This window comes from Wolffia australiana, chromosome 18 (assembly GCF_029677425.1).
Source record: "Wolffia australiana isolate 7733 chromosome 18, ASM2967742v1".
In the NCBI taxonomy this organism is placed as follows: Eukaryota; Viridiplantae; Streptophyta; class Magnoliopsida; order Alismatales; family Araceae; genus Wolffia; species Wolffia australiana.
Genome location: NC_135852.1, coordinates 3,951,076 through 3,969,939, shown reverse-complemented (window position 1 = coordinate 3,969,939; position 18,864 = coordinate 3,951,076). Strand labels below are relative to the sequence as shown.

The window sequence follows — 18,864 nt, the reverse complement described above, 5'->3', positions numbered from 1 at the left end:
ATCATTTTGAAAAACATTATTAATAAAGTCAATTTTCTTTTGGATTACAAATCATAAAAATCCAGTTCAAAAGTTTTAAGTTAAAAGGCTTCAAATCAAAACTTTGCATTTTTTTCTTTTGAACTACATATAAGAAAATTATAAATCTGCCACATTCTTCGTTTGGCACTTTCGGTCAGCATAGAAGAATCAATGAAACTAAAATTTTCTTTGTTCATCAGTTTGAAGTAAATAAATAAATAATTTCTGGGTAAATTACACCAAATCAGTAATATTCATGTTTTGAATTGATGAAATATAAAAACGAAGACATCCCCTTGTCGATATGACAATCCCGAGGTGACAAGGCAAGAGGGGCCCAAGAAGCAGGAGCCGAATGAGAAAGCAATGAGTTCCACAACATAAATTTAAGTGTTCACAAAATTGTGTACCAAGGTACTATTTTATTACATTTAAAATTGACATCCACAGATGTTTATATCAACTTTTTTCTGATGAGCTATTAATCTAGTCAACTGATTAAGTTGATCAGCCCAATCCTAGATCAATAAACCCAAAGCATCAGATTGACTTTGACTGAAAATTTCCATTTCAATTAGTCAAACTGATCATTATTTTCAACTCCACCTAATGTCCTTGGCTAAAAATTCTGTACATCTCTAAAATCCTCCTGGGTGGCATCCAGGGCACAACTGGATTGGTATACAAGCATGACCCTCAAGTCAGTCATACCCAGCAACATGTTTTCACCATTCAAAAAAAGGTCATACCCTTAATCTAGGTTGATCTAACCATTACTTTTGGGCCCAGTCAAACTCACCATTAATTGACGGTGACCGACAATGCCCATTTCAATCAGTCAAACTGATCATCATTTTCATATCAACCAAACCCTACACCCAATGAAGATGACCTATTATCCTAGCCTAATGCATATTTTCACTCTGCCGTGGGTGTGGGCGAGTGTAGTTCATGTAAACCCCTATAAAATCTATTAAAACCCCTAGGGCGGCATCTAGGGGATAGCAGGATCGGTCTACGAGCATGACCCTCGGGTCCGTCATACCTGGCACCGTGTTTTCACCCATTCAAGAAAATCCCCAACCCTAAACCAAGGTTGATCTGACCATTACTTTAGGCCCTGCCCAATTGGAACGGATAGAAACAACAGATGAAAGCTTCTTCTCCAAGTAAAAGTTCCAGATCATTCGTCCTACAACCCAATTTTTAGAGTTTCGTCTAAATCGTCCCATTCAAGGTTCATCCCGTCCCATTCTTTTCGTTCACGTCTCATCCCATCCAAGAATTTCTCATCCCCTCCAATGTCTCGGGACTTAACAGGGCGTGCGTCGGCATTAGACCACTCAGAAATTGACACCTGGCTGGTGAACATGTTAGGCACACAGTATACTCCACCAGGACAAAATAACCGTCCTGTCCCCCATCCAAGGCCCCAGACGGGGGGATGGTTATTTCATCCATAGACGAAGCAATTGTCCAGTCTGGGAATGGGCAGACGATCCTTCCAAGTATGAAATTACCCTCCTGTTCGCATCTGTGCACTAAAGCTGGACGACGGATGACGTTTCGTCATCCGTCGTTTTAAATTTCATCATCCATCATCGTCCATAACAACAAACGGATGACTGAACGGTTGGATTTTCGTCATTCGTCCTTAGTCATCCATCATTCGTGACAAATGATGGATGACAAAAATGAAGGATGAAAAGACGAAAATAGCAAATGACTATTACCGATGATGCTGGCCCCTGCTCACTGCTGTTGCCCCTCCCGTGCTCCCGCCGCCACTGCTATTATCGTGCTACTAGCTCAGGCGCGAATGATGAAAGAAGTATCATTGCAATCAAATTCGAAGACAAAATTAAGGTCCTATAACATCTACTTTGCGCACACTGCCGCAGGGAGAATAATTGACAAGAAGGTCCTGTTAACTCGGAAACCATTGTTCTGGGTGTCTCCCAAAACATCTCTTAGCACTGTTTTTTTTCAGGTGGCGGAGAAGATACTCGATAACAGGGAGCTAGAGTTCTACAAGTGGGACATCGATCTCTCTCTGCTGTTGCAGAATGTCCGAGAGAAGGTCAACGATGTTGCCAATGTAAATACTTATCTCGTGAGATAAACTTGCCATGATGGTTTTGGGGACCTCTAATTGTGGTAATGGTGTTGTTCTTCTGGCTCTCCGCATGACTGGACGCGGGACGAGAAGGACCACTGCCTGGAAGAGACGGAGAAGTCCTCCATGTACTGGGGGGAGATCCTCCGACTTATTCTCTCTTGATGAGCGAGATTCCCCTTGTCGAAGCGCAGAGATTAGCATCAATTGGACTCTATGTTGCGATTGTTTTCTAAATCCACACATACTTCTAATTCTCTTTCTGCCCCTCCTTCACTCCTTCCCTTCTCCACTCTTATGTGAAAAGAGCTACTAGAGAGAACTAATCTGGGATGCATTTTCCTCTTGGGGATAGAAGACGGAGTAAGTGCACGACTCTATAACTAAGTCATGCTCAAGGCAATATAATTTAATTCTGGAAAGAAGTCCGTAAATGCAAGAAATTCGCAGAGAAAGTCTCGTCTTGTGCGACAACACGAAGGAGAGTTATTGTTCGACGACCGCACAGGGAAGAAGGGACAGACGGAGAGATGGAGAGGGGCGAGATACGGAGACGGGGAGAGAGTCAACAGATGAAGAGGAGGAGAAATGGCGACAGACGAAGAGTCTTTGTGAGACGGGGGGGGGGGGGGGGGTCAAGGATGTTCGTTTTCCGTCACCGTGACGTCCGTTCCGTTCCGTTTACTTCAGTGGACAGTTGATGGAACGGACGAATGAAGTACTTCTGACGATGACGGAACGGTGACGAATGACGAAATTGACGGAAAAATTTCCCCCGGACGGATATCGGAGCGGAAGTCCGTTCCGTTCCGTTCCGTTCAAAACCGCCGTCTGTTTCGTCCGCCAGCTCTACCCTGCACTATAAATACCACTCCGAGCAGAGCAAAGTCAGATCAGCCAGGCAGCCGGTGGTCTTCTCCGACCTTCTTCCTCTTCTCCGGCAATGGCGGAGCTCGCCGGGCAGGCGGCCTGCTTGGCGGCCATGGCGTTCCTCTCCTCTCGCTTCTCCCTTCCCTCGAGGCTTCTCGACGGAATCAACACCTACGTCACACAGGACAGCATCGGCGGCGCCGCCGCCGTCCGCCGCCCCTCTGACGGCGGTGCCGCCGCCGACTCCGGCCCGCAACTCCTCCGCCTCCGCCTCGTCGACTCCCACCTCCGCTCCCGCCTCTTCTTCCCCGACTACCGCCGCTGCTTCGTCTCCGCCGCCTCCGCCGCCTCCGCCCTCCTCCTCGCCCTCTTCCTCCTCCGCCAATCCTCCCAATCCCATCTCCCGCCGTCCATCCCCCAAGCGACGGTCCCGATCTCGTCTTCCCTCCTCGCTACCCTCCAGATCTCCTCCTCCCTCGCCCGATCCTCTCTCCAGCGATCCTCCGATAAGCAGCTCGCGGCCTTCATCTCCGTCCTCGGATTCCTCGCCGCGATCCTGCTCCGATCCGCTCTCGAACCCCCGATCTTCGATTTCCTCCCCGAAGTCGCGATTTCCGCTTCGGCGGGAGTCCTAGCCGGAGTCCTCTTCCTCCCGGCGGTCAGATCCGCCCGATCGCTCTGGCTGGGAACGGATCAGCTCCGCTGGAACCTCGATTTCGCCGTCTCCGGCAAGATCTCGCTGTTCCTGTTCTACGCCTCGTTCGTCGCCGGCGTGGCCGCGCCGATCGCGAGCTTCCGGGAGCCGACCGAGATCAAAACCTTGATTCTCGCCGGATCCGCGATCTTGAAGCTGATGGCGATCCGCGCTGATCTACAGGCGTACCTGAACGAGGCGGTGCTGTCCTGGTACCAGATGCTGCACGGGGGGAAGGTTTTGGCCATGGATCAAGGTCGAGCGAAGATCTTCCTGCACAATCACAATCTCTGCCTGGCGGTTGTTCAGTTCTTCGCGCCGCCGGCTTTGGAGATCTTGCTCGTCGGAGTCGCGCAGACGGCGGCGTTCTTCCCCGGCGCCGCCGCCTCCGCCGCCGCCGCGGCGGCGCTGTTCTTCGCGTGGTGGATCTCGCTCGTTCACGCCGTCTTCTCCCTCTCCACTCTCGTCTTCCTCCGTTGCGGTTTCTTGATCTTGTCTTGAGGAACAAGAAAGGGACGGACAACGGATGATCATGGACGGGACGGGACGGATGATGGTATGGGCTGGTTTCTTCCCGTCCCGTTCGTCGTCCTTTTAGTAACTACTAACCAGCAATTGATTTTTGGGCAGACCTTGCTTGGATTCGATTCAAATTGATTTTTGGGGCGGCATGTGGAACGATCAAAATGCAGTTCAACTCAGATCTAATTGAATTACTCGATAGAGAGTAGAGATGGTCGTGCCGTGCGGGGCGAATTTCCGCACATGTTGTGCCAATTTTTTGCTAGCACAAAACCCCCTGTGCGATGTGCCGCACAGAAATAACGAGAAAGAGGGAAGGAGACGAGGGAGCAAGAGCGAGAGAAGCAGAGAGAACAGCGATAGAAAAAGAACGAGGAACGACAGAGAGAGGGAGAGAAGAGTGTCACAGAGAAAGAGATGGGTGATAGAGAGAGAGAGGAGAGAGACGAGGAAGCGAGAGTAAGAAAAGAGCATGAGAAGCTGAGAGAAGAACGATATAGAGAGAGAAAGAGGGAGAGAGAGGAACTAGTGAGAGAAGAGTGCGCCAGAGAAAGAGAAGAGCGACAGAGAGAGAAAGAGGGATAAAGATGAACGAGAGAGAAAAGAGAAAAATCACACATTTTTGCATATTCGCCCCTCATGAAGGTCTGTGCGATGTGTGGTGCGGTTCCAGCATATGATGTGCGTAGTGCGGTGCGATCTCAATCGATTGCAATCGATCGCACGGACCATCTCTATTAGAGAGAGAGAGAGAGATAGAGAGGGCTGGCACATGGGAAATTGGGCCGATGGAAGTTTCCTACTTATTTTTCAAATATAAAATAAATTTGTATTTTGTTTCTTAGATTGACTCATTCAATTCGATCGGATTCGAACCGTGGATTTTGAGTGAATTTGGCCCTTCTTATGTGATTTGACCACTAGGAACAATGGACGTGGTTGGATCGTGACCTGAATTCGATAATGGCTTTAATGACCAAATCCCTGAGCCCATTGTAAAGATGTAGCAGTCAGGTCGGCCCGGGCCGACCAATTCGATCCATATGGAGGCTGCATCGGATGTCAAGTCCACTGGGTCTGAAGGCCGATCCTGTTGGCTTGATAACCCTACTTGGTGACCCTTTTTTTCTTTTTTTCTGAAATTTAAATTCTAGTCCATTTATCTTTTTCTATAAGAACTGGAGGTCCTACTCACTCACCTCCTACAGTCAATGGATTTAACAGGACCTCGTCTTCTATTGAGAAGAGTAACGATTTGGCATCTTTCGAAGACAAATGAGATCAGCCACATGGGCAAACGATGCAATAACTTCAGTTAGAGCAAAGCTCAAAATGGCTATTTTTATATAAAGAATATATATTTATTTGCATATCTTAACTCGTAAATACTGGAGTCCAAATTTGAACTTCAATGCCAATCGTACTGAAATATTATTTATAAACTATATGTTAAGATAGCAGGGAAACGGTGGAGTCCAAATTTGAACTTCAACGCCATTCATACCGAAATATTATTTATAAACTATAGGTTAAGATAGAAGGGATAAGAATTTCTCGTCGTATCTCTATCTCTAGTGGGGCCCGCGGCTAGGCCAATTAGGAGGAGCTCCAGAATCTTCTAAGAAGCATATCAAACTCCTCAAAACCCCTTTCAAAGATCCCTTACTTCCAATAATACCCATAAAAACAAAAAACTAAGGCTATGTCCCTAAGTCAGGAGGCAGTTTGTAAAGGAAGGGTACAACCACAATTTCGCTCTTTTCAGGCGAGGAACAGGAAAGAAGTTTTCGAATCCTACGTGGCGTCGTGGAAACTTCTGGAAGAAGAAGGAAGACGAAGAAGAAGAAGAAGAAGAAGAAGAAGAAGCAGAAGAAGGAAGAAGAAGAAGAGGAAGAAGAAGAAGGAAGAAGAAGAAGAAGAAGAAGAAGACGATGGAGGTTTGCGGGGGTTGCTCTCTCGATCTCTTCTTGTGAGCCATGGCGGTGCCGGCGCCGTTCCTGAGCAAAACGTACCAGCTCGTTGACGATCCTACCGTCAACGACGTGATCTCGTGGAACGAAGACGGATCGAGCTTCGTCATCTGGCGTCCTCCGGAGTTCGCGAGAGACCTTCTTCCCAAGTTCTTCAAGCACAGCAACTTCTCCAGCTTCGTCCGCCAGCTGAACACCTACGTGATCATCTCTCGCAAAATCTATCTCTGTTTCTCTCCCGATCGCCGCCTGAATCGGAATTCTTCGAACGAATTAGGGTTTCAGGAAGCTGGTGGCGGACAGATGGGAATTCGCCAACGATTGCTTCCGGAGGGGGGAGAGGGGGCTGCTCGGGGAGATCAACCGCCGGAAAATCGCGCAGCAACAGGCGGCGCCGCCGGCGGCGGCGGATTCCGGCGAGGATTCCTTCTTCGGGGGGAATCTGACGGCGGAGAATCTCCGGCTGAGGAGGGAGAACGAGAGGCTGAGAAGCGAGTTGGGGCTGTTGAGGGGGCTCTGCGACAAGGTTCTTTGCCTGCTCTCCGGCTACGCGGGCGAGGCGGGGGAGCGGCAGCGGCGGCGGAGAGAAGAGGGAAGCCATCCCCGCCTCTTCGGAGTATCCATCGGCGTCAAGCGGGAGAGAAGCAAGTCGGAATCTCCGCCGTGCAAATCTGAATCTCCGGAGAGTTCTTGAAGGAATCTCCGCCGTGTTCTTGAAGTCGGTCGATCTGCCTTTTTTTTGGCTTCTTCCTGCTCTCCGGAAGCCCAATTCGGCTGATCAGAGATTTGGGAATTCGATGATTTCTGCTCCTGGAAGGTAATTAATAATATTTTTTTCTCCAGGGGAATCTGACGTATCGTCTAAAGTTGTTAACTTTGATCTGAATCTCCGGCGAGTTCTTGAAGGAATCTCCGCCGTGTTCTTGAGGTGGGTTGATCATGACGCCGAAGGATTTGCCTTTTTTTTATATTTTCTTCTTCTTCCTGCTCTCCGGAAGCCCAATTCGGCTGATCAGAGATTTGGGGATTCGATGATTTCTGCTCCTGGAAGGTAATTATTATTATTATTTTTTTCTCCAGGGGAATCTGTCATAGCATCTAAAGTTGTTAACTTTGATCTGAATCTCCGGCGGGTTCTTGAAGGAATCTCCGCCGTGTTCTTGAAGTGGGTCGATCATGACGCCGAAGGATTTGCCTTTTTTTATATTTTCTTCTTCTTCCTGCTCTCCGGAAGCCCAATTCGGCTGATCAGAGATTTGGGGATTCGATGATTTCTGCTCCTGGAAGGTAATTATTATTATTATTTTTTTGCTTATTTCTTTCTTATTCTGGAAGCCCAATTCGGCTGATCAGAGATTTGGGGATTCGATGGCTTCTGCTCCTGGAAGGTAGTTATTTCTTTTTTTTTCTCCAGGGGACTCTGTCATAACATCTAAAGTTCTTAACTTTGATCATGGTAAGTTTAATTTCGCCCGATTTCAGAATTACTTTTGAGAGGAAGATCATAAATTGATGACGATGATGCTGTCAGTATGATTTCGTCAATGTGATCAAGACATTTTGATTGACTGGGTTGGACCGATTAGATCATGATATGATTGGCCCTCATGGGGTGGCTAGTTCAATTTTTTTATCAGGAAGAATTCAATAGGATCTTATCCCAACCCTTATCATGTGTCTAGATCACCGAGCCTTTATCCCAATTAATGTAGACAAACTGAAAGATTAAGACTTGTTTTTTGGGGGGAAAATGCAAGATAGATAAGAGTACTGTGGCTTGGTCAACCACATCTTTAAATTAAGCAAAGGCATGATGACATAATTCAGTTATATATCCAAATTTGACTTAGGCATCTGTAATTCAGTATGATTTGAAGTTACATAAATGCGATTAGAGGAGTATATCATCATTTAAATTTAGAATAAAATTCTTTGACCATATGGTCAATGTGTCAAATCGTCAATGCAAGACTAAAGAATTTGGTGACATTAATAGTGACATGTGCGTTTAAAATTCGGTGACTAAAAAATCCAGATATATCACAATCTGATTTATTATTCGTATATCTTGGGCGATGATGTTATACCATAAATTTTCAAAGATGTCTGATTTAAAAATTGCACTCAAATTTGTTTTACTATTTTACCAGATCTATCGCTCAATTTGTTTTACTATTTTCTCTTTTCTTTTTTATGTTTAACTTTCGCTGGTGACACAATTTGAAAAGGCACTCTTTTGGGTTCCTCGAAAAAGACAATAAAGCTTTGTGATCTCAAATTTTCAGGAATAATATGGTGTTTCTAAGTTTAGATTTGCACATAGAAGTTTTAGAAAACATTTTTAAAAACATTTTGACCCTTGGTTCATCTCATTTTGTGGAAGGTTTTGTGGAGTTAATAGGTGAAGCACAATTGTAATCTAGAAAACTACATCAGAAGATTTCAATCTGATTATTTAAACGTGATGTTTTTGAGGTTTACATTGGCCCAAAAAATGTATCACAAAAATCAAATTCTATATGATCTAGAATATTAGTTTTGGTGCATGTTTCAACTAGTTATGGCTGAAAGAACATTGTCCTCCAGAGATTGCACGACCATAGGCCTAGAACAGAATATTGAATCTTGGAGCTCTCTATGAACTGTTTTTCAGTTTGTGTTAAACATTACATTGCATCTGAAAATTCCAAGTTCATTGGATTTAGAATCATGTATTTTGGAGATTGTATTAGGAGAAAATTTTGGATTGAGGATTAGCTGAAAGAAAAATTTGGATTGATTAGGAGAAAAGAACTTTTAAAAAATCAAGAAACAAAAGGGAAAAGGTAAACAAAAGGTATTTCAAACTTTAGGATATTCATATTCATAGTTGTATTTTTTACACATTTGAACACTTCTGAATTTCTTAATTATTTGGGAAATATCATTGATATATAATCTGAGTAATTAGTAAATACTAATGAAAAAAATTTCATTAGTAATTGGATATTTTTATTGGAGATTGTATTTATCAAATTTTTGGTACACTTACAGTACATTGGTTTCAATTAAATTAGTATATAGATCTTGACTAGTTTTTTGATGGCGTATGGGGTCAATTAGGGGAGGTCTTATGGGCCAGCCCAGAGAAGTCTTTTGGGGGATCAGATAGAGGAAGTATAATTCTGATCTTATCTGGAAGACTTTTGGGGTATAAGATTAGAGTTTACCAAAATTTATTTTATCAATATCGCAGTAAACTGTCTTTTTATCTCAAGTAATTTTTATCCTGGGGGCTCTCACATTTTTTAGGATTCATCACAATAATGTGATGGATATCCCTAACACGTTAGCGAGGGAGCACACTGAACTATAGTCTTAGTCACCAAAATATTTTCAAGATAACATAAATTATAATAATTGATGAAATTACTTGCCTAATTTATCCACTTTGAGATTATACCATATCCAAATAAGCCAACAAAACTTATTGAACTCTTCTGAAAATTAAAATGATCTTACTCTAGGAAGTTTGAGATGAAGATGATCTTTCCTTTACTGCATAGACATCCCCAATATTGAGATGTATCATTTTCCTCCTCTTTCAGTCATGAAGGTTTCCAATAGCATTCTCCTTCTCTAGGGGATCCCCTTTTTTCACTTTCTTATCCCTCTATTAATCTTGAATACTGATAAAAAATTTAACAAAAAAAATACGGGTTTTATTTCATTAAAATAATCCAATGCCTCAAATTTCTCAATATCCTTCTATTTAAAATAAGATTCTCTACTACTTTCTATTTCAACCTAATATAAATGCACTACTCTCTTTTTCAAATCAAATATTACATGAATCAATTTCTTGCCATCAGCTAATGTCTATCTTAGTATATATATGCTCAATCTAGTCCACTCTCCACACTACATTTATTGCCATACGTGCAAAATTTGATCTTAAATAAATTTAAGTCTACATTTTCTGATTTTTTTGACCCATTAAAGATTGCAAATTGAGTGAAGCTTTCCAAATATTAATTTCAATCATAGTCTCTCTTATAATATTTCCAAATTATGAAATTATAAATTCAGATAAATGGTTTTTTAGAAGAAAGTTTGATCCAATCTTAAGTTTCAAATTATTTATCATGATGTCAAATGTCAGTTGAATTCATAATCATGAACATATTATTTATGAACTGAATATGCTCCTGTGAAAATGGTTTATTCATTTATCATATAATATCCTTATAGGTTTATACATATGCTTATGGTTGGCCATAAGTCTTCTAAATTAGAATGCATAGATTAGGGAAAAGCAAACATCATCTGTCACAGTGACGGATCCATATGGATGACGTTTTTTAGCCCCATGGTGGTGACGGATTGGATGATGAAATATCCATGATAGGTGATGTGACAATGACGGAGGGTCTCTGACAGGTGATGTGATAGGATGGCCATCCTAATGAAAAAAGGGGAAAGGGGAAACTAAAATTGTTTCGAATAAAATAAGAGATATGGTGGTCAAAATTAAAAAAATAAAATAAAATATTTATACATACATTATAATTTGATATGTATTTATTTCTGCAATATAGAGGGTGTCCGAGAAAGAGATGGAGACATAGAGAGAAAGAGAGTAACCAAGAGAGAATTGGAATAATTAGACCTGAATGATAAAATTAGACGTGTAAAATGTGTAATTGTAGATATGTCCTTTCGTCCCTTGTGACAGGGATGCTGTCTGGTGATGAGACGAGGACTGGACGAGTGGTCCTCTTACAGGTGAAAAAAATGTAATGAATTTGTCAAAATCCTGGGACATGTGATGAGACAGGAGACATGACAAACTCGACATCACATCCTCATCCATCACCATTCATCATCTGTTCCATCAGATCTAGGACATATCATTTCCCTATCATAGACTTAGATTTCACTAGTCAATTTAGGACAACAAAAAATAAATTTAAAACTTCAATATTCATTTAAATACTTTAATTTTATATTAAATTATTTTTCAACCCATACTATCTAGTGGGTCACACTTGAGTGGAATAAAAGGACTCAGCCCATTGACCTTCATCTAAAGTGTACTTATAGGGCAAACAGTTCCAAATTAAGATTCTCTACATTCATAAGTGTACATGCAATATGAGACTAAGTCCAAATATTTGGGGCATGACATCCTTGATGTCTTCTGACGTGTCATCGCACAATACTTATTGACCCTAATGATCTTAATCGGTATGATTTTGTGGAACTCTTGTATATGTTTGCCTTCTTTAGAGTAATCTCCTTAGAGAAAGACAGCTCTTGTTAAAGTTCCTTTAGATAAGAAAATGTTCACCTGCTCTGAAATTTCATGTTATCAAAGTAAATGAAACTCTCATTATCACACCAAAGGAACTTCACCCTTTTGTCACCCAAATCATTAAACAGTACCTTTAACCAAAATACTGGCTTTTGCATCGCTGATGATTATTCACTGAGATTTTTTTTTATCATGAAATTTTTTAGCAAAGTTGTAATGCATAACTTAGAAGTCCACTAAACTGTAAACACATAATCGTTTTAAGGTAACCAGTCACGATAAAATTGTCATCAAGACATCTTTAGAATATGTATGCAAAATGGCTTTCTAAAAACCTCTAGCTATCAATGACACCCTTTAGATACATAACACTCAAATCAATTGCAGTGGCATGTCGTTGGATAACTCATGAATCTTCGCACCATACCAGAACAGTGGGATGTATAAGGTCTTATACCTAATGTAATGATAGTATGTACACACCAGCATTAGGAACCAATGTGTTAGTTTAAGTGGTGAAGGTATGATCTTAGAGGAGGGTAAATTATGTGCTTTAAAATTTTATTGCCAAAATTTATTAAACTAAGTGAGATATGGTCTACTTGTCTACATAATGAGATAGAGAACAGTAGGTTCATTTTTTTTAATGCAGCTTAGACTGGTTCTTAATGTTGTCTGGAGTCATCCAGCTCGAGGTGGTGATGAGCCCGAGCCAACTTTGTGTGAATTCACCCAAGAAAAAACTCGAAAATAAGGCCCAACAATGATATAAATAAAATAAAAAATGTTCTGAAGTTTTATCATTCTTGCCATAAAGTCTTCTAAGAAATAATATCCCTTGACCTCCAACCCAACCCCTGAAATCTTCACTTGTTCAGCCGCCAAAAGCCTTCATCTACTTGACCCCCAAAGCCTACCCAGATCCACTTAATTTATGTATATTGAGTTAACATAACAATTTAGAGATAAATTTCATCAGTCTCCATATTTAAGGATATTCAATGAGAATTAACCACTCAATAAATTTCATGGAAAATATTTTGAATATTCAGTTAAGAATCACAATATGTTTCAATATAACTATATTTTACCAATCTCTACATTTCTTCTTCCCTTTTTGTTATCTCCATCTCCTCCTCCATTTGGATGCATATTTACTACTCAGGATCAAATCCACCACTACTTAAGATATATATAAATCAACATTGTCTTATTAAAATCTTGCTGGAGCGTGACCGGATGTTTCCGCATTCTCATGGAAATAAAATTTAACATGATAAAAATTAACAGGACATAATATAAATTCAACAGGACCACTTGCTTAACCATGGCACAAATTAATATTGTTGGCAGTGAGGTATAGAATTATCCAGGGATTCCTTCGTATCAATCAAGTGAACTATTTTCCCGAAAGAGAACCCATTATGAATACTTAACGTCTTTACTCAAATGTTTACAAAATATAGCATCATCATCATACGAGTAGGATTAGATATGTTGACTATTTGATTTTGATATATTAACTATACTGAGTTCTGAGGTTGTGATTGACATGATTCTTTAATTATTTGTGCAACAAATATAAGACATAAACGTAGTGACCCTTTAAGTAATTAAAACTATGATGATAAAATCACCTTCACATTGATCAATCCCCAATTTATCAGTTCCTCAAATACCTTGTTGATCTTTTGCAGTGTCCAATCTCTAGGATTAACCTTGTGATCTTTGACATCTCAAATCTTCTCCTCCATCTCGATGAGCCTCATTATTGATCCACTGTTGCTGTTTTGCCAATTCAATCTCATCAAGAGGGGATCATATTGGAGGTAAATAAAGTCAATGTATGTGCACCTAAAGTAATCTGACCTGGGTAAACCTTTTCAGGGTAAACCTCTGAACTTTATGTATATATTTTTATGCCTAAAAGACCACATGCAGGCAACTCTCTAGATCCATGTATCAGCTTAATCAATGACCCTCAATATTTCTTAATTTTTATTTGAATTTTTTTGTCATTGATCTAAGAATTTTTATTTGGTGTCCTATCTAGATAGTCCTTTTTTCATTCAAGTCAATTTCACCTGAATTTTCCATTTGAATCTCAATTCCCTAAGGAGACGCCCTATACTCATCAACTTGATTTAGGGGAATGAGAGGTCAATTAAATTAACTTTGGCCATCAACTTAGGTAGCAAACACAACCTATTCAACCACATCTTTATCAATAATAAAATCACTTTTAAAAAACAGGTTCAAAAATAAGTTTTAATGCTCCTAACTCACATTCCCATTAGTACACAACTCGTATCTGCAGACGTTAATATGTATATCCATTAGCTTTCGTAAACTAACATTTTTATTTGACTCTGTGACTTCATAACCATGTGGCTTCAGTCATCTGGTCTTTTATTATGATATCAAATCACCCAGTATATATATTTGAAATTTTGAGTCTCACATTTTGAGTGACATTTGAGATATGACGATCGCTATCTGTAGCCAATGCTAATCCAACGACCTTTCATGTTTTAATGCATCCCAGACATTCTAACTATTAATTAACAAAGCACTTGACTCACACTATTTAACATGTCACCTTTTGGCCTACAAAGGGACTGCTCATTTCTAAGTGACCTTTTAGTATCTAAGTTCTGGCTAATTCGTCAAAGTTTTCTCTACATCATACATGATGGCAAATAAACACACGCAAACATGGAGGTTTGGATAGTTTCAATGAAATCCCATCCTTCAGATTTCTTCCCTCCACGCATGATTGGAGTTGAACTCCCACTATTTATGGATGTCTCTCTCCATGGTCAATGTGAATTGTAAAAAACTAACAAAAGTTAGAATTATTCATCACTGTATACAAAACTAGTGCGACATCAGTTATAGTTGCCACCACATCACCCATATGCTACAATCAACAGCTCTCTAATATTTCAGGCTTTGATCATCACTCATATAAAACAAAAACACAACACACCTCAGGAGCTGATCTCAGAATCACACTGTTGCTCCCTGCGGCAGCTTCGCCTCCTCCTTGACACCAGGGAACAGCTTCCCCTCTCTATCCAGCCATTTCCAAGATTCTTCATGCCCATTGGGTCACTCTGGCATCGCCGAGGAGCTCTCACATCTTCTTCTCTTTCTTCTTCTCCCAATCTGCATGCCACGTTACGGGCTGAGGATCCAGATGGGAATGGAATGCATGACATAGCAGTTGCCGCCGCTGCCGCCTGCCGAGGAGAGGTGGCAACGCAGCTGGGTTGGAGACAGGGGTTGCAGAAACTCAGAGTGTGGCTTGTCTTGGGCTCCATGGCCGGGCTTGCAGGCAGTTTGTGGAAGAAGGTGATCCCTTGCCGACACATTGGGCAGGGGATTGATCCTGGTTTTGCTGCAGGATTCGTGCAGGTGGTCCCGGTTGAGCACAGGTAGAGTGCGCACCTTATGCAGAGCTCGTGCCCACACCCTTCACAGATATCTCATCTTTTAGAGAAATAGAGAAAATGATAGAGAGAGAGAGATAGACGGATAGATAGAGAGAGAGACACCTTCAGCAGCCACAGAACAAGTCCTTTCGAGGCAGACAGCACATGATTCCTTGTCGTCCATCACGGGTGACGACTGAAGTCCCCATTCTCTGCAAGATAAATCTGATAGTAATGATTGTATTTTATAAGGATATCTATTTCTCTGTCACACAACAATAGCATTTATGATTTCATAATGATGTGTATATTCACAATTCCAATTGGGATGACCTATGTTCATCACCCACCATATCACCTCTCTCTCCCATAGAATACCAATACTTGTGACTTCAGAAGTATCGATTGGTATGTCCATAGCCCATCTGTCTAGATTTCAGCATTTCTCTTTTTCTCTCTGCACCTCTAATGAAAATTTTCTCTCATTGTCCTCAGTATTCACAGAACTAAATCAATGATGATAGAATTTTTTTTCGTGTCAATGACAGAGGGTGCAGAAATCACATATGGAAAAGAATGTATCATTAACTAATACTATAATTTAAGATTCCAGTTGGGCACAATTATCTCTCCCCAGTTCAATCTATTTCAAGAATGATAGAGGATGTAGCATCCAGATTAATCAATTCAAGAACAGGGGCAGAAGGATTTTTTACCTGGCTATGCTAATTATGCTGTACAGTGGAAGGGCGACGAGACCTGAGCAAGGGAAATCAGGCACAACTTCCTTTGAGTTTGGCGCCAGTATTGCCTCCAGCTGATGACGCCGCCATATCCTTGCTACATCCAGTGGAAGCCACCTGAGGAGAGCGAGCATTCAGTATTTTATTTTTTTCAACTATTAGAAAGGATAGTCCCCCACAGGATGTCATAAAAGGACAGGATGCAGGACTAAGGGAAGCATATTGGGATGTGTCTTGTCCAATCAGTTAATTGCATCTCTGCCCCGAAGAGCCAAACTCTACTGGAAAGGCAAGGTAGTTTAATTGCATAGAAGATAGGTTTACCTACCCGTTACAGTTCAGTGTCAGCCGGCTAGCTCCTCTCGCAAGAAGAATCTGCATAATGAGTCGATAAATTATCACAATCAATAAAATGTTCATGATAATAGAATGGCAAAAGAAAAACAAATGCTCTAGGTGGTGCCTGGCAACACTTGAGATTTCCTCCGCATGCTGCATAATGCAATGGTGTGCTTCCAGAACCTGTTACATCAAGCCACATTTCTTTTTCTATTCACCCCTGACAGAGAAATATTTAATGAAAACAAAACACAAAAAAGAATAAACCTCCAGTGAATCATACCAATCATGCTGACCGCTGTACCGTAGTGAAATGTGACAGCATGGACGTTTGCATGGAGATCAAGGAGAAGTTGGACACATTCAAAATGACCATTGATGGCTGCCATGTGGAGGGGTGTCAAGCCGCCGTCAGCTGTTCTATTTATTAGCCTCAATAAACTACTGCACCAGAGACAGACGAATTCTGAATGAGAACATTGAAAAGCCATGGAAACCAAAATCTTAATGGATTGGGTCTGGAGCAACGTCTAAACACAAACAGAAGAACGCAAGTAGATCAATATAAGACTTTGAATGAAAAAAAGGTCTGATGGCACTTATGTTGCCTTTCTAGGCGAGCAATTCATGAACATTCAGTGCTCCAAATTTCCATCCAAAAGGAAGTCTAACGGTGCCCATGTTGTCTGCCTGAGACAATGACTTAATGAGCGGCAAGTATTCACTAAACATCGAATGAGTGAGAGAAAAAGATGACCTCCTAAAAGAGAAGGTTCAATGGGAGGAAAAACTTCCTATATATTTTCTCAGGAGGAGATAGTTGGAGCTTAGTGACTTTAATACAACAAGAGAGACTCCTAGAATTGCAAGGATACAGAAATTATCTTTATCCCCTCATATTTTCAATAAATGGACCAAATCAAAACAAAGGAGCTCGCAAGAAGCGCACAAATGCCATTAGTTGGGGCCTCTTAAACTTTCACCACAGCATATAGTATTTGGATTCTGTAAGAAGAAGCCCCGGTCCTCAAAAGTCCAGGAAAAAAGGTTCCAAGTCAGGTCAAGCATGAGATTAATCGCTGAAATTTCTTGAGTTGTCAGTAGGGTTCAGCATCATTGTCATCTAATGATGATGAATTCATCATCGCCTTCGTCGTTTGTGCACGTCAAACACGGATGATGATGTTGTTGACGAATTCCCTGGATGACGATGACAATATCGCATTTGTTATCCATCAGCATTAAGTTTGGGGCTCAGTGAAGATGATGAAGATGATGATGACATTACGGTGACGAATCCACCCGATTCATCAAATAGCACCAAGGATGGGAGGAATAAACGTTTGCCCATTCAGCTGTGTACTGATATAGTTTTCAAGATCTAAGAATAAATCTGATTATCCACATCCTCATCTTCTTCTGCAGGAAATGGGCAAAAAACCAAAGGTGCCAACTCACCTTGAATTGAATTTATGATGTGAGGGAGAAGAATCTCCCTCGGAATGGATCTGCATTGATTCCTGGGATGTGCCAGAAAGATAGTCAGCTACGACAAGTCGCAAACACCTGGCGTGCCCACCAATGGCCGCAAAGTGCAGCGCCGTTCTACCTCCCAAGTAATCAGTTCTAGTGACCTACAAAAATACAAGATTAAAAAGAATAAATTCAAAGACATCGCCAATCGCATGAAACTTTGGTGAATGAAAAATTTCAAGGCAACAAACATTGCATCTGAACAGCACAAGCGCCTGCACCACCTCCCAATGCCCGTATCGGCATGCCTGCATCAGCGGCGTCTAAAACCACAACAAAATTCAATTCAAACGCTAAATTTAATTTTAATTCCCAAAACTACAACCCGGGTTATAATCCATAATTATTAAGCTAGAATCAGCGATCACCTGGCCGCAGTAATTCCTCGCATCCACGCAAGCTCCATTCTTTAACAGCAGACAAACGATCTAACTCCAAAATCAACCAAAAAAGAGGGGGAAACACAAAAACCCATCAGTCCGCTAGCCTCTCCGTCAAACAGACCAACCAAAAGTTAAAAATTTAACCCCAAATCAACCAAAAAGAGGGAAAAACAAAAAAGAAAACCAAGCACCCGGCTAGAATCCTCGGCAAAACAGATCAAACAAAAACGAATTCAAGCAACCTCGTTATGGCCCTTTGCCGCCGCCAAGTGAAGAGGGGTGTTGAGCCCGCCAAAGGTGGAATAACGAGCGAGAGACGGATTCAAATCTATCAGCATCTTGGCCTCTACGTAGTCCCCATCTCTCGCTGCCGACACCAGTCGCTCGCCTGATCCCGAACATCCAATCGAATTGCCCATTAAATCCAACCTTTCGTCCGATCAACAATCAAAACCTCGTAATCGAATTGAAGATCTATCGATCGCGCCGCCACCGCCAGCGGCTCTTCTCCGGCCAACCCATTCCTCCTCCGGCGAGCTTTCGAAGCTTCCGTAGAACGCGAATTTATATGGTCAACTATAAAGAGCATTTCTACAATTTCGTTTTACCTGAGGTTTTCTAGGAATACCGTCACCGCAGACGGTTTTTTAGAGATGTTTGGAAGGGTACAATTGTCCATTTTTTTAATTTTAGAAGATATTTGTCATTGAGTAAATCTCTGTTATCTGGGTTTTTAATTAGAAAATATTTTACACTGCTACTTAAAATTTTATGTTAATTGGGGTTTTATGTTAATTTAATGGGAGGGTTTCCAAGGAGTGAACGTATGAAATTTCTAATTTTGGATGAATTTTACTTGAGTGGTAGATTTGTCAATTTGTGAAGGGCTTTTCTATTTTTATTGCCTGAATGCCCGTCCAAGTTTGTGAGGGGGGAAACATATTAA

At 41.4% G+C, this 18,864-nt stretch overlaps 3 protein-coding genes and 1 pseudogene across 18 annotated transcripts; 3 read left to right on the top strand and 1 right to left on the bottom strand.

Annotated features, from left to right (window-relative positions):
- The first annotated feature begins 1,756 nt into the window (after nt 1-1,756).
- Nucleotides 1,757-2,302, top strand: LOC144715306 (heme oxygenase 1, chloroplastic pseudogene; annotated as a pseudogene).
- A 739-nt stretch (nt 2,303-3,041) lies between these two features.
- Nucleotides 3,042-4,478, top strand: LOC144714942 (transmembrane protein 161AB protein). The gene is made up of 2 exons (XM_078589756.1): nt 3,042-4,257; nt 4,332-4,478. The coding sequence occupies exon 1, from the start codon at nt 3,081-3,083 to the stop codon at nt 4,200-4,202; it is 1,122 nt and encodes a 373-aa protein (XP_078445882.1). The 5' UTR covers nt 3,042-3,080; the 3' UTR covers nt 4,203-4,257; nt 4,332-4,478.
- A 1,569-nt stretch (nt 4,479-6,047) lies between these two features.
- On the top strand, nt 6,048-7,762 carry LOC144714957 (heat stress transcription factor B-2b-like). 15 transcript variants are annotated; one of them, XM_078589785.1, is made up of 4 exons: nt 6,048-6,394; nt 6,479-6,915; nt 7,037-7,121; nt 7,274-7,762. In XM_078589785.1, exons 1-2 carry the CDS (start codon nt 6,200-6,202, stop codon nt 6,866-6,868), a joined length of 585 nt encoding a protein of 194 aa, XP_078445911.1. In that variant the 5' UTR covers nt 6,048-6,199; the 3' UTR covers nt 6,869-6,915; nt 7,037-7,121; nt 7,274-7,762. The 15 variants fall into 15 exon arrangements, with proteins under 15 accessions (XP_078445911.1, XP_078445912.1, XP_078445909.1 ...); XM_078589786.1 differs by having other exon boundaries at nt 7,037-7,244; nt 7,337-7,762; XM_078589783.1 differs by having other exon boundaries at nt 6,049-6,394; nt 6,479-6,911.
- A 6,553-nt stretch (nt 7,763-14,315) lies between these two features.
- Nucleotides 14,316-18,454, bottom strand: LOC144714920 (E3 ubiquitin-protein ligase XBAT33). 2 transcript variants are annotated; one of them, XM_078589724.1, is made up of 10 exons: nt 18,161-18,454; nt 17,904-17,963; nt 17,727-17,798; nt 17,461-17,636; nt 16,286-16,446; nt 16,127-16,185; nt 15,992-16,038; nt 15,637-15,780; nt 15,044-15,132; nt 14,316-14,961 (listed from the first exon to the last, which is right to left on the bottom strand). In XM_078589724.1, exons 1-10 carry the CDS (start codon nt 18,335-18,337, stop codon nt 14,477-14,479), a joined length of 1,470 nt encoding a protein of 489 aa, XP_078445850.1. In that variant the 5' UTR covers nt 18,338-18,454; the 3' UTR covers nt 14,316-14,476. The 2 variants fall into 2 exon arrangements, with proteins under 2 accessions (XP_078445850.1, XP_078445851.1); XM_078589725.1 differs by having other exon boundaries at nt 16,286-16,443.
- Between the last annotated feature and the right edge of the window lie 410 nt (nt 18,455-18,864).

What these genes read in the sequence shown, in the direction of transcription:
- LOC144714942 (XM_078589756.1), top strand. Translation starts at nt 3,081, where the DNA reads ATGGCGGAGCTCGCCGGGCAGGCGGCCTGCTTGGCGGCCATGGCGTTC.
- LOC144714957 (XM_078589778.1), top strand. Translation starts at nt 6,200, where the DNA reads ATGGCGGTGCCGGCGCCGTTCCTGAGCAAAACGTACCAGCTCGTTGAC. An exon ending in TCCGCCAGCTGAACACCTAC is followed by an intron (nt 6,395 to 6,470) that starts GTGATCATCTCT and finishes CGAACGAATTAG; the next exon opens with GGTTTCAGGAAGCTGGTGGC.
- LOC144714920 (XM_078589724.1), bottom strand. Translation starts at nt 18,337, where the DNA reads ATGGGCAATTCGATTGGATGTTCGGGATCAGGCGAGCGACTGGTGTCG. An exon ending in CGGCAAAGGGCCATAACGAG is followed by an intron (nt 17,964 to 18,160) that starts GTTGCTTGAATT and finishes TTTTGGAGTTAG; the next exon opens with ATCGTTTGTCTGCTGTTAAA. An exon ending in TACAGCGGTCAGCATGATTG is followed by an intron (nt 16,186 to 16,285) that starts GTATGATTCACT and finishes TTGATGTAACAG; the next exon opens with GTTCTGGAAGCACACCATTG.